The sequence below is a fragment of the Dipodomys merriami genome, unplaced genomic scaffold, assembly GCF_024711535.1.
Source record: "Dipodomys merriami isolate MVZ:Mamm:240054 unplaced genomic scaffold, mDipMer1.0.p SCAF_98, whole genome shotgun sequence".
NCBI classification, from domain to species: domain Eukaryota; kingdom Metazoa; phylum Chordata; class Mammalia; order Rodentia; family Heteromyidae; genus Dipodomys; species Dipodomys merriami.
In genome coordinates, this window is record NW_027206601.1 from 297,563 (window position 1) to 312,851 (window position 15,289).

At 45.1% G+C, this 15,289-nt stretch overlaps 1 protein-coding gene across 1 annotated transcript in view; it reads left to right on the forward strand.

Annotated features, from left to right (window-relative positions):
- Positions 1 to 34: 34 nt before the first annotated feature.
- The window catches only part of Pkd1l1 (polycystin 1 like 1, transient receptor potential channel interacting), a 105,605-nt gene continuing 90,350 nt past the window's right edge, over positions 35 to 15,289 (forward strand). Inside the window, exons 1-7 of the mRNA XM_070014542.1 lie at positions 35 to 94; positions 2,329 to 2,499; positions 3,750 to 3,869; positions 4,357 to 4,525; positions 5,001 to 5,240; positions 8,059 to 8,191; positions 13,107 to 13,313. Of these exons, the coding sequence (XP_069870643.1) occupies positions 49 to 94; positions 2,329 to 2,499; positions 3,750 to 3,869; positions 4,357 to 4,525; positions 5,001 to 5,240; positions 8,059 to 8,191; positions 13,107 to 13,313 (1,086 nt within the window). The 5' untranslated portion in view covers positions 35 to 48. The remainder of the gene's footprint in view (positions 95 to 2,328; positions 2,500 to 3,749; positions 3,870 to 4,356; positions 4,526 to 5,000; positions 5,241 to 8,058; positions 8,192 to 13,106; positions 13,314 to 15,289) is intronic.

Consider the following 15,289-nt stretch of genomic DNA (forward strand, 5'->3'; position numbering starts at 1 on the left):
CTGGTGGATTTTGGGGACACTTCTCGGGCTGAAATGAGGCTCTGCAACATGACCAAGACAATGATGGTAACTGCCTGCCACCAGTACAGGAAAGGTACAACACATACGAACGGCCTTCCTATGTAGTGGCTCATGTACATGTCCTGTTTGGGGCGTGGTCAATCCTTAACTATGCATATGCTTGCTTGCTTGCTTGCTTGCTTCCTTCCTTCCTTCCCCCTTTCTTTCTCTTTTTCTTTCTTTCTTTCTTTCTTTCTTTCTTTCTTTCTTTCTTTCTTTCTTTCTTTCTTTCTTTCTTTCTTTCTTTCCTTCCTTCCTTCTTTCCTTCTTTCTTTCTTTCTTTCTTTCTTTCTTTCTTTCTTCCTTTTTCTTTCTCTTTCTGTTTTTCTAAGATTTAAATTCAAAGTTTTGCCCTTGGTAGGCAAGTCCTTTTACCACTGGGCCATGCCTCCAGCCCTGTCTTTTGCTGGCTATTTTTGAGATAGTGCCTTAGTTCCTTCTAGGAGAGTGCCTGGGTGATATCTCCCTGTGTTGGACTCCTGTTGGTAGTAGCAAGACAAGCACACCACCACATCCAGCAATATGATTTACCAGAGATCATCTAACATTTAGGAACTAGGTTAGAGAATTGCTAAAGCCTTCCTCGTGCTGTGAGATTCTGTCAGTAATCTTATCATTAAGTCAACCTAAGCCTAATGCCTTAAACACAACCATGTATTAAGTTCACAGTTCTGTTGGGAGTTCTTTGGATCTGGGCTGTTTTAGTGTGTTCATTCATAGACCTATAAACCAGCTGTTGGTCAGCCTGGTGGTTCTCCAGAGGAGCGTGTATAGGACAGGTCAGTAATGTGTCTTATTTTTCAGCAGGTTAGGCAAGCTACTTCATATGGTAGCAATGACAGGTCCCAAGACAAGCAAGAGGGGACAAATTCTGCCACACAAGCACTTGGTAAATCGGTTGACCATTGACCACAAGATCATCAACTCAAAGATAAAGAAAGAATCCATCACAGTGTGAGGAGCCACAAAGACATCATAGTCATACATACATACACACATACACATACACACACACACACACACACACACACACACACACACACACACACACACACACACACACACACAAACACACAAACACATGTTTGAATTCAGGCCTAGCACTTGCTTGCATAGCTGGTGCTCTACCACTTCAGCCATACTTCCAGCCCTGTTCTTTTTTTGGATCTGGTTGTGGGGCCTGAACTCTGGGCCTGGGTGCTGTCTCTCAGCTCTTCAGCTCAAGGCTAGCGCTCTACCACTTGAGCTACAGCGCCACTTCCAGCTTTTTTCTTTTTTGCTTATGTGGTGCTGAGGAATCGAACCCAGGGCCTCAGGCATGCAAGGCAAGCGCTCTACCACTGAGCCAGTTTCCCAGCCCGCCCTATTCTTTTTTTGAGTGCAGGTACTAGACTTGAACTCAGGACCTGGGCACTGTCCTTGAGCTTTTGTGCTCAAGACTAGTATTTTACTACTTGAGCCACAGCTCTACTTTTGGCTTCTTGGTAATTAATTGAGATAAGAGTCTCACTTTCCTGCCTGAACTGGTTTCAGATCTCAGCCTCCTGTGTAGCTAGAATTACATGAGTCACCAATGCCCAAATCCAGACCTGCTTTTTGCTGGTTATTTTGGAAACCGAATCTCATAGACTTTTCTTCCCCATTTGGCTTTGAATCATGATCCTCAGATCCCACGTTCCTTATTATCTAAGATTATAGGATTGAGCCATTGGCATCTGGTCTATAGGTATATTTTAAAGATGAGGAAAAAAGGGTAATGGTTTAGGGTTTTTTTTTGTTGTTGTTGTTGTTCTGCTCTAACCATTCTTTGATATATCTAATTTAGATATTTAAGTGTGTTTTGCCTAGCCATGAGATGACCATTATCTATTTTCATACTGCAAATATTTCATACTGTAAGTATCGGCATAAGGCTGACTCTATTATTCTCAGGACCAAGTAGAAAATGAAAATACACAACCCCTTGCTTAAAAATTTTATGAAGCTGAAGGAGTGTCTTAGCAATAGAACACCTGCTAGCAAGTGCAAGGTTCTGAATTCAAACCCCAGCACTGCAAAAAGGAAGAATTTCAACCCAGTAGAACATTAAACTATTTGTCAAGTATGGGGCTCAGTGTACTGGACTGGCACACTCCCAGAAAATGGTCCTGCTGGAAGGGAGATAAGAAAGATCCTTTATGATATCACTTCCCAGACTAGTTGCCCATTTTGACTGTTAACTGTGATGCCTGTCTAAAAGTTCATCAAATGTCTCTTTTCTTTTTCCAGAAGGAGTCTATAAGCTCAAGGCTGTTCTTTGTGAGTTGTATGGTGTGGAAGTGGAGCTTGGGCCTTATTATGTGAAAACTGGCAGTGAGGCTATGTCAGTGTTCATGAATTCCAGCAGCATCCATCAGGGGGAGGTCCTTGTCTTTGCCAATTCCAGCCTGAAGCAGAAAAGTAAGGCCCATGTCTGGATGCTGAACAATCAGACTTCAACCAGAAATGTAGACTGGGAGCTGGGAAGGTGGCTCAGTGATAGAGTGCTTGCCTTGTATGCATGAGGCCCTGGGTTTGATTCCTCAGCACCACATAAGCAGAAAAAGCCGGCAGTGGGGCTGACACTCAAGTGGTAGAGTGTTAGCCTTCAGCTGAAGAGCTGAGGGACAGCGCCCAGGCCGAGTTCAGGCCCCACAACTGACCAAAAGAAAAAAAAAAAGAAATGTAGATTGAACTTCTCCCTCCCCCTCCCTCTCTCTCTCTCTCTCTCTCTCTCACACACACACACATACACACATAAACTATTCAGGTTATCACAGTTTTGAATCCAATTGAGGTTCCATCATTTATTCTTTCCTCATGCAATAGTTACTGGAGAATAACGCTACGATGTAGATGGAATCATAAAGGTCCTGACCTCTGGGAATTGCTAATCAATGAAGGTGGTAGACAGGTCAGCAAAGTACTCTGAAAAGGACCTAGACAGGGCCTGGGAGGTTTCAGAAGAGGGAGCTTATCTGAGGGGATAAAGACTATATGAGGCAGGAGTTGGCAGCCGTGATGAGCCATGTAGATGGGTACTGGGGGGGAGGGGGGGGAGGGGCGCTAGAAGAGGGAGGGAGACATTAAGAGCAAATGACTAGCCACAGCCAAAGCCAGGGATTGTAGTGTGACAGGAACTTATATTCCCTCCTGTTTCCTCATACTGTCCCCACACCTACCTGCAGCAGGTATTCTACTTCTTTTCTGTTCCTTTCCTGTTGCCATTGTTTCTTGGTGCCATTACTCAAGCTTGAACACAGCGCCTGGGTACTGTCTCTTAGCTTTTATTGATCAATGGTGGTTCTCTAGCTCTTGAGGCACAGCTCCACTTCTAGCTTTTTGATGGTTAGCTGGATAAGAGTCTCATGGACATTCCTGCCATTTTGCCTTTCAAGCTGTTCCTAAACAGCTTTGAATTACAATCCTTACTATAGTCTTAGTCTTCTAAGTAGTTAGGATTATAGGCATGAGCCACCAATACCCAGCTAAAGAAAAGTTTAATGAGAGGAATTCTGTGATAAAGTATTTTCCCCCAGATCTGTCTTATCTCAGAGCCTAGGCTCCAAATTTTCAAAATGATTGGAATTCAAAGAAGGAAGTTAAAAATGGAAAATATTGATAGAAGTGAATTAATTTCATGGGTATATTTCTGTCTTTTCTTGTTTTAGGTACTATTGTAATACATCGTTTTTCACCCATCTCATCATACAATGTGTCCTTTACTTCTCTCTCCCAAGCTGGTGGCCGCCAGCCTTGGCCCAGTGTGACTGTTCGGTATGAGATGCAATGTATGTTTTAGTTCCAATTCTAGATTAAAAAGACCCCTCCCCCACCTTTACCTTGGCTGACATTACCAACACTGTAGGCAGCACAGGTTTCACTGGCAGTTCTGCCTGAGATCCCACCCTTTGGTTCAGCAGGCCTGGTGTCCATCTGCAATTTTTTCTTCAGAAACCATAGGTTCTGAGGCTACCACACATAGTGTGGGAAGGCAGGCGATGACCACATAGTCATCTGCAGCTCCATCTTATGTACCCTTCCAAGCATAATTTCCCAAGGGGCTGCATTTTGCCTTGCAAGCTATTCCCAAAGGCTTTTGAACCCAGGCCCGCCCACTGCCCTGCCCTGCAACTGCTCCTTGGTCCAGCCCTGAGCTCACATCGGGAGGCTGTGACCCATGGCTTGGTCCTTGAGTCAGTGACAGTGAGGATGCTACTTCTCTGGATGGATGCCATTCCCTCAGTTGTTGACATCCCTCTCCCACCTCTGTTGTAGCTGTCTCTGTCTACACAAATGGAACTGTGTTTGCTGCAGACACAGATATCACCTTTGTGGCTGTTACCAAGGAAACCATACCCCTGGAGTTTTCCTGGTATTTTGGAGATGATCCACCAGTGCTGACAACTTCCAGAAGTATTAGAAGAAGGCTCCACCTCCCTAAGTGGTCTGTAAACACAGTGGTCACGGTGGGCAGCCATGGTAGCATAGCGGGCACTCAGACTGAGCATTGTCTCACAGCTATCAGAATAATTTTATGGGTGTCATATGATTGTATAATAAGCTACTAAATACTTCTTTGAACTGAGCTCAGACCTAAGATATTTCAAGAGGGAAAGATTTGCTTCCTGTTAGTACATTCTAAGTGACAGGCTTTGAAGTCTGATGATCCTGGGTTCAAATCCCATCTCAGCCAGCAGTGTGCTCTGAGGCATCCTTTCCACAAAGGTGAGCAAGATGCTCACCCCCTGGTTGAAGAGGAGAGACCATCCTCAGGAGGTGAAAGTCACTGGGTACTTGCATAATTCCTACAAATTAACCCTCTACCCTCTGCCTTTCTATTGAAGATTCTCCTCAGCTCTGTGTTTTTATCTTTCCATGTGGCTTTCCTGCCCACATTGCTTTCCTCCTCCATCCTGCAGGTACCACGTGACAGTCAAGGCTTCCAGTGGGATGGACAGTGTGGTCTCAGAGCCACATCTCATCAGGGTACAGAAGAGAATTGTGGCCAATCGGCTCATGTCTACCTCCTCAGCCTTGGTAAACACCAGTGTGGCCTTTGAGTGCAGAATCAACTTTGGCACAGATGTTGCCTATTGGTGGGACTTTGGGGATGGTATTGTCAGCTCAGGGAGCAGCTCCACCAGCCACATCTACAGCAGGTAAGTCATGTGGGATAGGCAACAGCTTGCTGCAGGAGGCAGCTAAGATCAGCTTCTCAAGTATTTACTCTTGGGAAACTGCTTTTTAGGTGATGTAGGTGACAGATAATAAATAGAGACAGATCAAACCTGGCTGTGGCTCTGGAGGAGCTTCCAGTTCAAGGGAGAAGCTCATTCCTGTAATCCTAGCTACTCAAGAGGCTGAGATCTGAGGATCATGGTTCAAAGCCAGTATGTGCAGGAAAGTCCAGGAGACTCTTATTTCCAATTAACCACCAAAAGTCTGGATGTGAAGCTGTGGCTCTAGTGGTAGAGCACTAGCCTTGAGCACAAAAGCTTAGGGACAGTGCCCAGGCCCTGAATTCAAGCCCTAAGACTGGCACCAGAAAAGAAAAAAGTGAGGTACCTGGGACAAATTATAAAGGCTTCAGCATCAGAAGGAAGAGTGTGGATGCTTCCATTTATTTCAGTCATTATTGAGTACCCACTGTTTACCTGGAGTGTTAGGAAGCTACAGGCATGTATCCTTTCACAATGGGATGTATGTGAGAAACATGACATTACTTGATTTGTTCATGTGCAAACACCACCCCTAGGTGGTGCAGCTCAACCATTTAATGTCGCCTGTTGATGCAATTTAGGTAAACCCAAGATACATGGGGCTATTGACACGTAACTAACCAATTTCACAGTAAACAGTAAAGACGTATACTCTAAAATAACTAAGGAAAGCATAGCATACAGAATACAAACACCAACCACATAGCCATTTGTTATTGCTATCAATGCTCTTGCCTACCTTTCTTGCTGATGGCTGCTGCTCTGTCACTTGAATTACACTTCAAGTTCTTTTTTTTCCTGATAAATTGGAGATGAAAGTCTCCGGGATGTGTTTGCCTGGGGCTGTTTTTGAATCTTGATCCTCAGGTCTCAGCCTCCTGAGTAGCCAGGATTGCAGTGATGAGCCATCTTTGTGCTGCCACAGAGGGATTTCTGAGTGTGCCAAACATCCAGAAAGCAAAGCCTGTGTGTGGCAGCCCTAGGGAATGATCACAGGTTTCTTCTAATATAGGACTTCCCAGGTACCTGTGTCTGTGGTCTGTCCTCCCTTTCATGGGGACTCCTAAATGGTCCTCCCTAGAGAAGTCCACTGGGACTTTTCTATTGGAAATAGACTTGCAGGTAGGCAAGAAATTGAGCAATAGTACCTGATGGATTGGTGTCTGAAGTCCAGGGACCTAGGATTGTGGTTTTTGGTTCCAGGATCTCTGTCCCAGCCTCTGGATACGACAGGGCATGGGTCAAACCTCTCCCAGCCTTCATCTTGGTAGGCCTGCCACCTTCCTCTCTGAAGCTGCAAGATGGCAGGTGACAGTCTGGTCTTAGAAAACTTGAATTTGCCTGGCTCACACCTGTAATCCTAGCTACTAAGAAGGCTGAGATCTGAGGATCATGGTTCAAAGCCAGCTTTGGCAGGAAAATCTGTGAGACTCTTATCTTCAATTAATCACCAAAAAGCTAAAGTGGAGCTGTGCCTCAAGTGGTACAGCACTAGCTTTGAGCAAAAATGCTCAGGGACAGTGTCCAGACCCTGCCATTCAAGCCCTAGGACACACACAAAGAGAAAGGAAAGGAAAGGAAAAGAAAAGAAAAGTTGGATTTGTGATGTTCTGATGGACCTATTTTTCTGTTCAAATTTCAAAGTCTTGAAGCCATTTTGCAGAATTTGCCAAGTCAGCATGTATTTCTTTAGTCAAGCACATCCTGCCTCCTTTCCACATTCCCCCTGCCCTGCCTCTCCACAGCTGAAGTCCTTTCACCATCCCTGGGGCCTAAATGGAGGGCCAGCTTACCTGGGGACTTATCTCAATCTCCTGGGTTTGCAAGGCCTTAAGAGATTAGTCCAGAAGTCTGATCCTTAGGGCTGGGCACAGTGGCTTACACCTATAATCCCAAATACTCAGGAGGCAGAGGCTGAGATGAGCTTGATTGAGCCCAGTCTAAAAAAAAAAAGTTAAGACCTCATCTTAACTAATAAGCTAGGTGCATTGTGACTCTAGATATGCAGAAGGGACAAATAAGAGAATGGTGGTACAGGCCAGGCCAGGCAAAACCATGAGACCTTATAAAAAAAAAAACAACAAACCCAAACTAGCTAAAGCAAAAAGCATGGCTCAAGTGGTAAAGCCCCTGCCTAGTAAGTGAGAGACCTGAGTTGAACAATAATACTGTCTTCCACAAGACAGAGAGAAGGGCTGGGGGGGGGGGAGAGACAGACAGAGATAGACAGAGACAGACAGAGACAGACAGAGAGACAGAGACAGAGACAAAGAGACAGACAGGCAGACAGACAGACAGACAGGCACTGGTGGCTCATGCCTGTAATCTTAGGTACTCCTGAGGCTGAGATCTGAAGATTTCAGTTCAAAGCCTAGGCAAGAAAGTCTGTGAGATTAACCAGCAAAAAAGTAAAAGTGGAGGGGGTGTGGGGGGGAGGATGGGAAGGGATGGAAAGGGGAAACAAAGGAGGAGGCTACAATGCTTGATAAGAAATGGACTCATTATCTTGCCCATGTAATTGTAACCCCTCTGTACAGTATTTTCACAATAAAAAAATTTAAAAAAAGGTATAAGTGGAGCAGTAGATCAAGTGGTAGAGCACTAGCCTTGAGCAAAACAGCTTAGGGACAGAGCCTAGACCCTGAGTTCAAGCCCCAGTATTTCCACACACACAGAACCACATAGATCCTTGCTGAGTGAATGAGGCTCAGTGAGCAGCCAGCTCCATCTGCTCATTCCTCTGCTTTTCCCCTTCCAGGGAGGGAGAATTCAGAGTGGAGGTCCTGGCCTTTAATAACGTCAGCTCTGCCGTCCTAAGAAAGCAGCTTTTCATCGTGCGGGAGCCCTGCCAGCCACCCCCTGTGAAGAACATGGGGCCTGCCAAGGTCCAGGTAGGGCCGGGGCCTGGGGCTGCTTTCCAACCTCCTTCTCTCCCTGCGTCCCAATCAAACCCAGGATTGGGACCTGGGCTCTGTGGGGAGTGAAGGGGGTTTTGTGGAGTTCAGCCTCAAAAGAACCTCTGTAAAGGCTTTGGAGTATCTGGGCTGCTTTGGGGACTGAGGGGATCCTGGGTGAGGGAGAGGCTGTTTTCTTGTGTATGAATAGTCCTTTATTTGCCTATGCAACTCTGGGGTCCGGCACAGCGCACTTGAGGGCTTTTTTTTTGTTTTGTTTTGTTTTCTTGGACAGTGATCTATAATGTTTTAAAGAAAAAAGAAAATGTAAAATGAAAATTAAATGACTAGCCAGGTGTTGGTGGATCATGCCTGTAATTCTAGCTACTCAAGAGGCTGAAATTGGAGGATCAAGATTTGAAGCCAGCCTGGGCAGGAGTCTGTGAGCCTCTTATCTCCAATTAATCACAGAAAAAGCCAAAAGTGGTGCTGTGGCTCAAATGGTAGAGCACCAGCATTGAACAAAAAAGCTCAAGGATAGTGCCCAGTCCCTAAGTTCAAGCCTCAGGACTGGCACAACAATAAAAATAAATTAAATAACCAAGTATTTGTTGAGCACCAATGATAGGTAGGTTAGGGGAAATAGGATGGCTTTTAAATTTTTCTTATGTTCCTTTTGATGTCTTTGATTCAAAGCATATTTTTCATTTTGGGGGCAAAGGTGCTCACATGGGAATTTAAACCAGTGAGTGAACATTTGCGAGAATGCTTTCTGTGATGGTCAGGAAGTCCGGAGAAGGCAGCTGCTGGGTCCTTTGTCCTGCCTTGCACCCCAGAATATGCAGGGGAGATCATGGAATTGACTGAAATATAGGCAACAGAAGATCAATAGTGATCTAACCACCCCACATACTGATTTTCAGTATTCTTTTAGTGCTTATTGTATGCAGAGGAAATGTGTATCTGTCACACAATTGGGATCATTGGGAGGTCATGTGACCACTTTCTCTTATTGGGTGCCTGTGGCTCTTGCCTGTAGTTCTAGCTACTCAGGAAGCTGAGAACTGAAAGTCTCAGTTCAAAGCCATCCCGGGCAGAGAAGTCTGAAACTCCTCTTTAATTAACCAGCAAAAAGCCAAAGTGAAGGCATGGTACAAGAGTACCAGCTTTAAGCCAAAAAACCAAGGGAGAGTATGAGGCCCTAAATTCAATCCTCAATACTGGAACACACACACACACACACACACACACACACACACACACACACACACACACGGAACACACACACACACACACACACGGAACACACACACACACACACACACTTGATTATACCATTTACACACACACACAGAGTCTTGATTATACCATTTCCATGGTGGCATGTGTTAAATCATATGCACAAATTATACATTGTGATTATTAAATGTGATTATTGAATATTGGTGATTTCCGGATTCATCCCTCCTTCCTTCCTTCCTTCCCTCCCTCCCTCTTTTCCTCCCTTTTTCTCTCCCTCCCTTCCTCCCTCCCTCCCTTCCTTCCTCCTTCCCTCCCTCCTTTTCTCCCTCTCTTCCTTCCTTCCTTCCTTCCTTCCCTCCTTCATCTCTTCCTTCCTTCTTCCCTCTCTTCCTTTCTTTTTTTTTTCTTTTTTTCCTTTTTCTTTTTTCTTTCTTTCTTTTTTTTGCTAGTCCTGGGCCTTGAACTCTGGACCTGGGCACTATCCCTAAGCTCCTTTTTGCTCAAGACTAACGCTCTACCACTTGAACTATAGCATCAATTCTAGATTTTTTCTGTGATTTATTGGAGATAAGAGTCTCAGGGACTTTCCTGCCCAGGCTGGCTTCAAACTGAGGTCCTCAGATCTCAGTCTCCTGAGTAGCTAGGATTACAGGCATGAGCTACAAGGGCCTGGCAAGATTTCCCATTTTTTACAAGACACTTGGCAATGATGTTGTGTAGGCACATCTTTCTGTGTGTTTGTGTTTCTGTTGGCATGACACCTGCATGTGACAAAGCTGAAGGACAGGTCAAGACCTGGACAAGCCCAGCCATTGTCCAGCTATGTACCCAGTGTATCAGGGATCTGAATCACTTTTCACCCCCACAGCATATTATATATTTTTAATGTTTATTATTGTCAATGAACTGATAAGTGATTGGCATTATGATTATAATATTATAATATATGTATAATATACGCATGCATAATATATGTATAATACAAATTATAATCAGTATTATAATTTGCTGTAGCACATAACAATTTTGTGAAAAATCTTAAAATGGCATCATATTCAAAGTGGAAATCATATAAATAATGTAAAAGTAATTAAATGGGTTGGATCCAGTTCAGGTAGGGAAGTCCATGAGACTCATATCTCCAATAAATTAAACTAAAAGTCAGAAATGAAGCTGTGGCTCAAGTGGCAGAGTGCTAGCCTTCAACAAAAGTGACAGTGTCCAGGCCCTGAGTTCAAGCCCCTGAGTTCAATCCCCAGGACCTGTACAATGGAGGAGGAGGGGGGCAGTAGGGGGAGGAGGAAGGGAGGGACAGAAGTAAAATTCCACTTTACAATGAGCACCAATGTTTCTTAAAATTCTACTTAGTAGGAGATCATTTCCTGCTTAATTTTAATGGAAACTTCAAGGAAAAGAAAGCCCTCTAGGAGGAGCCCATGTACCTATCTGGCATCAGGCCTGGAAAGCCACCCTGCAGGAACAGAGCAGAATCTCCATCCTGATGCCCTCTGGCCTGGATTATTTTCCATGCTGGGGGCAAAGCCTCACTGAGTCATGCCAGGCCTGGTGTTGAGGAGGGCACAGGCTTGGTGTTGAGGGGGGAGGGGCATAGGTATGTTCTCAGAGGATGAGATGGAGGCAAAATGAGCTTGAAAAGGACAGGAAGGGACAAGTTTACATCAAGGGAGACACACCCTCTCTCCCTTTCTCCCTCTGTCTCTGTCTCTGTCTCTGTCTCTCTCTGTCTGTCTGTCTGTCTGTCTGTCTCTCTCTCTCCACAAACCTTGGTTCATTGAAATCAAACAATTACAAATGTATTTTGAAGACAATTAGAGACATTTTATTATGATGTAGTTTTGTATTAAGAAATCACTGCCAGCCGGGTGCCAGTGGCTCATGCCTGTAATCCTAACTACTCAGGAGGCTGAGATCTGAGGATTGTGGTTCAAAGCCAGACTGGGCAGGAAAACCCGTGAGACTCCTATCTCTAGTTAACCACCAGAAAACTGGAAGTGGTGCTGTGGCTCAAGTGGTAGAGCACTTGCCTTGAGCTGAAGAGCTGAGGGACAGCACCCAGGCCCAGAGTTCAAGCCCCACAACTGACAAAAAAAAAAAAAAAAAAGAAAGAAATCATTGCTAATTGTTGAGGCGAGATAAGATAAGAAAATTCCCTTTTATTTTGTTTGTTTGTTTTTTTTGGGGTCTGGTCATGGGGCCTGAACTCTGGGCCTGGGCGCTGTCCCTCAGCTCTTCAGCTCAAGGCTAGCACTCTACCACTTGAGCCACAGCGCCACTTCCAGCTTTTTTCTTTTTGCTTATGTGGTGCTGAGGAATCGAACCAAGGGCCTCTGGCATGCAAGGCATGCGCTCTACCACTGAGCCACCTTCCCAGCCCTCCCTTTTATTTTATATATATATATATATATATATATATATATATAGAGAGAGAGAGAGAGAGAGAGAGAGAGAGAGAGAGAGAGTAGAATTCAAAGGTTCTGGTCTCTGAGAAAGACTTTTGAATGTTTTTGCAAAGAAAAATCATAAAGCAAGTCTGCATCATATATTAGATATTTTTCTTTTTCATTCTATTATTTTTTCTGAATGCACATTTTGACATTCAGAAGTTTACATATTTATGTAATAATATCTAGCAATCTTTTTTGATAACTTTCTTTTAATTTTTTTTTTTTTTTGGTCAGTTGTGGGGCCTGGACTCTGGGCTTGGGGCTCTTCAGCTCAAGGCTAGCACTCTACCACTTGAGCCACATCGCCACTTCCAGCTTTTTCTACTTATGTGGTGTTGAGGAATCAAACCCAGGGCCTTATGCATGCAAGGCAAGCAGTCTACACTGAGCTACCTTCCCAGCCCTTTAATTCTGTTCTTACAAAGCATCTTTTCCCCTTAGTATATGTAACTATAGACATTTCTTGTGTGTGTGTGTGTGTGTGTGTGTGTGTGTGTGTGTGTGTGTGTGTGTGTGTGTGTGTGTGTGTGTGTGTGTGTGTGTGTGTGTGTGTGTGTGTGTGTGTGTGTGTGTGTGTGTGTGTGTGTACTAGAGCTTGAACTCAGGACAGGCATTGTCTTTTAGCTCCATCTCCAGGATTTTGCTAATTACTCAGATATAAGAATCTCATGGAGGGGCTGGGAAGGTGGCTCAGTGGTAGAGCGCTTGCCTTGCATGCATGAGGCTCTGGGTTTGATTCTTCAGCACCACATAAGCAAAAAGTAAAAAGCTGGAAGTGGCGCTGTGGCTCAAGTGGTAGAGTGCTAGCCGTGAGCTGAAAAGCTGAGGGACAGCGCCCAGGCCCCATGACCAGACCCCCCCCCCCAAAAAAAAAAAAGAATCTCATGGACTTTTCTGCTTGAGTTGGCATCAAACCTCGATCCTCAATCTCAGCTTCCTCAGATCTCACTCCTACCTAGGGTTACAGGAGTGAGTCACTAGTTCCCAGCTTATGATTTCTCTTGTTTTTAGATTTTTACTTTTTACATTTATCTATAAAATAAATGTAGTATTTATTCGGGTAGATCTATAGTCCAACCTTGGGTCCCACCCTATAGTTTTGCAAACAAATAATTGAGGATTTCTTCCTGAATGTCTCTAGTTGTTGACAATATCACTGTACATGGAGGGCATATGATGGGATGTCTTCTCATGTTGATCCTCAGATATGGCGGTCTCAGACCCTGAGACTGGAAGTAACATTTGAAGCTGCTGTCCTCTGTGACATCTCCCAAGGTCTTTCTTACACCTGGAACTTTCTGGACTCCCAGAGGTCTCTCGTTGTCCTCCCTGCTGGCATCCACACTCACAGACAGACCATCCTGCTGCCAAGCTACACGCTGGAGTGTGGGAACTACACTGCCATTGCGAAGGTCAGTCAAAGTCAGCCCGCTCCCCTCCCCTCCTGCTGGCCCAGGGACACAGGACTTTCCACCAGCCTGCATTCTAACCCTGAGCCTCTTCTAACAAAAGGTTTTTTTTTTTAAGGCATGGATAGGATTTTAAGAAAAATGTTTCGTTTTCCTGGGAGAACCTATATTCCAATGTTTGCCGAGTAAGCAATGAAAAAGACTCCTAGATTTATTTTCCCCCCATTACTGGGGCTTGAAAATATACGAAACGCTGTTTCGTATATTTTTTGCTAAAGGCTAGCAGTCTACTACTTAAACCACTTCTGGCTTTTTGCTGGTTAATTGGAGATAAGCGTCTCATGGACTTTCCTGGCTGTGCTAGCTTCGACTGCGATCCTAAGATTTCAGCCTTCCGGGTGGCTAGGATTATAGGCATGAAATTCAGGTGCTGAACTTCCTTCTAGATCTTTTAACAAAACCTCCCTGTATACCTACTTTGCCTAAGCTATAGGGTGCTCTGACCTCAGCCAGTGCATAGTGCTCTCTGCTTAGTGCTCAGTGCTCAGGGCTTGGGGCTCAGTTTTATCTGGAAAATAATAACAATACATGGGTTCAAGGAGAAGGCCACTGCTTCTTGAAGGAGGGGTGCTTTAAAGAGTTGATCACTGGCATGAAAAGGGGGGGAGGGCACGGCAGAGGACAATAGCTTGGAATAGTGGAGGGAGGGTTTGGGGTCAGATGATAGTGAGATAAAGAAGGCCTGGCTGAAGAGGTGCTTCTTAAGGCCACAGCAGGAACCCCTAAAATCTCTGTTGTGGAGGAATGGGGATCTTTCCCTCTTGGGGTCACAGGAGCCTTGGTTCAAGCTTGTCCCAGGGTCCCTCAGCCCCAGGGTCCCTCAGCATGAAAGCTGGCACTAGTCAGGGAGGCCGGAGCCCTGAGCCTGCACTGATTGCCATGGATGGACCCATGCTCATGTGCCCTTCCAGGTCCTGTACTCACCCCAGTGTGAGCTAGACCCCGACAACTGACAGAGGCCATGCTGTGAGGGACACTCTGTCAGTTGTAGGAAATGGAAAAAAAAAAAAAACCCACAAAAACTGTGTCCAAGTCTGAGACATACTCCTCTGTGAAAATACTGAGAGAGAACTGGAAACAGATGAAAGGTGGAATGCTGGGAGAGTGTTCCTAAAGTGAAGTTGAGAACTACTCAGAGCCAGCAGTGGTGCATGCCTGGATTCCAGCACTTTGGAGGCTAAAACGGAAGAATTATTAGGTTAAGGCCAATTGGGGCTACATAACAAGTTCCTGTCTCCAAAAGGAGGGAGGGAGGAGGGAAGAAAGGAAGGAAGGGAGGGAGAAAGAAAAGGAAAGAAGAAAGGAAGATACTTAGAGACTAAAACAGGTAGCTGCAGTGGAATGAAAAGCAGAGGAGGGGAAATAGAATAGCTGTGGGAGTGGGAAGGGAGCAGTGTGTATCATGGTAACTAATTGTAAGAATCAAAGGAAAAGCCAGGTTTGGCAGCTCATGCCTATAAGTCCAGCTACTGAGAGGTATAAGAAGAATTGTAGTCCAAGGCTGACCCTGGGCAAAAATACAAGACACTATCCAAAAAGTAATGAAAACAAAAATGGCTGGGGGAAGCTGGCTGCTGGTGGCTCATGTCTATAACCCTAGCAACTCAGGAAGCTGAGATCTGAGGATTATGGTTCAAAGCCAGCCAGGGCAGGAGAAGTCCATGAGACTCTTATCTTCAATAAACCACTCAGAAAACTGGAAGTGGCGCTGTGGCTCCAGTGGTAGAGCACTAGCCCTGAACTGAAGAGCTGAGGGAGAGCACCCAGGCCCAGAGTTCAAGCCCCATGACCGACAAAAAAGGGCTGGGGGCATGGCTCAAGTGATAGAGCACCTGCTTAGCCCTAAATACCAAAGGAACGGGGAACAGTCCAAGAAAATCTGTAACACCAGATGAGTGAAAGGGAGGTCAGGCTACTCT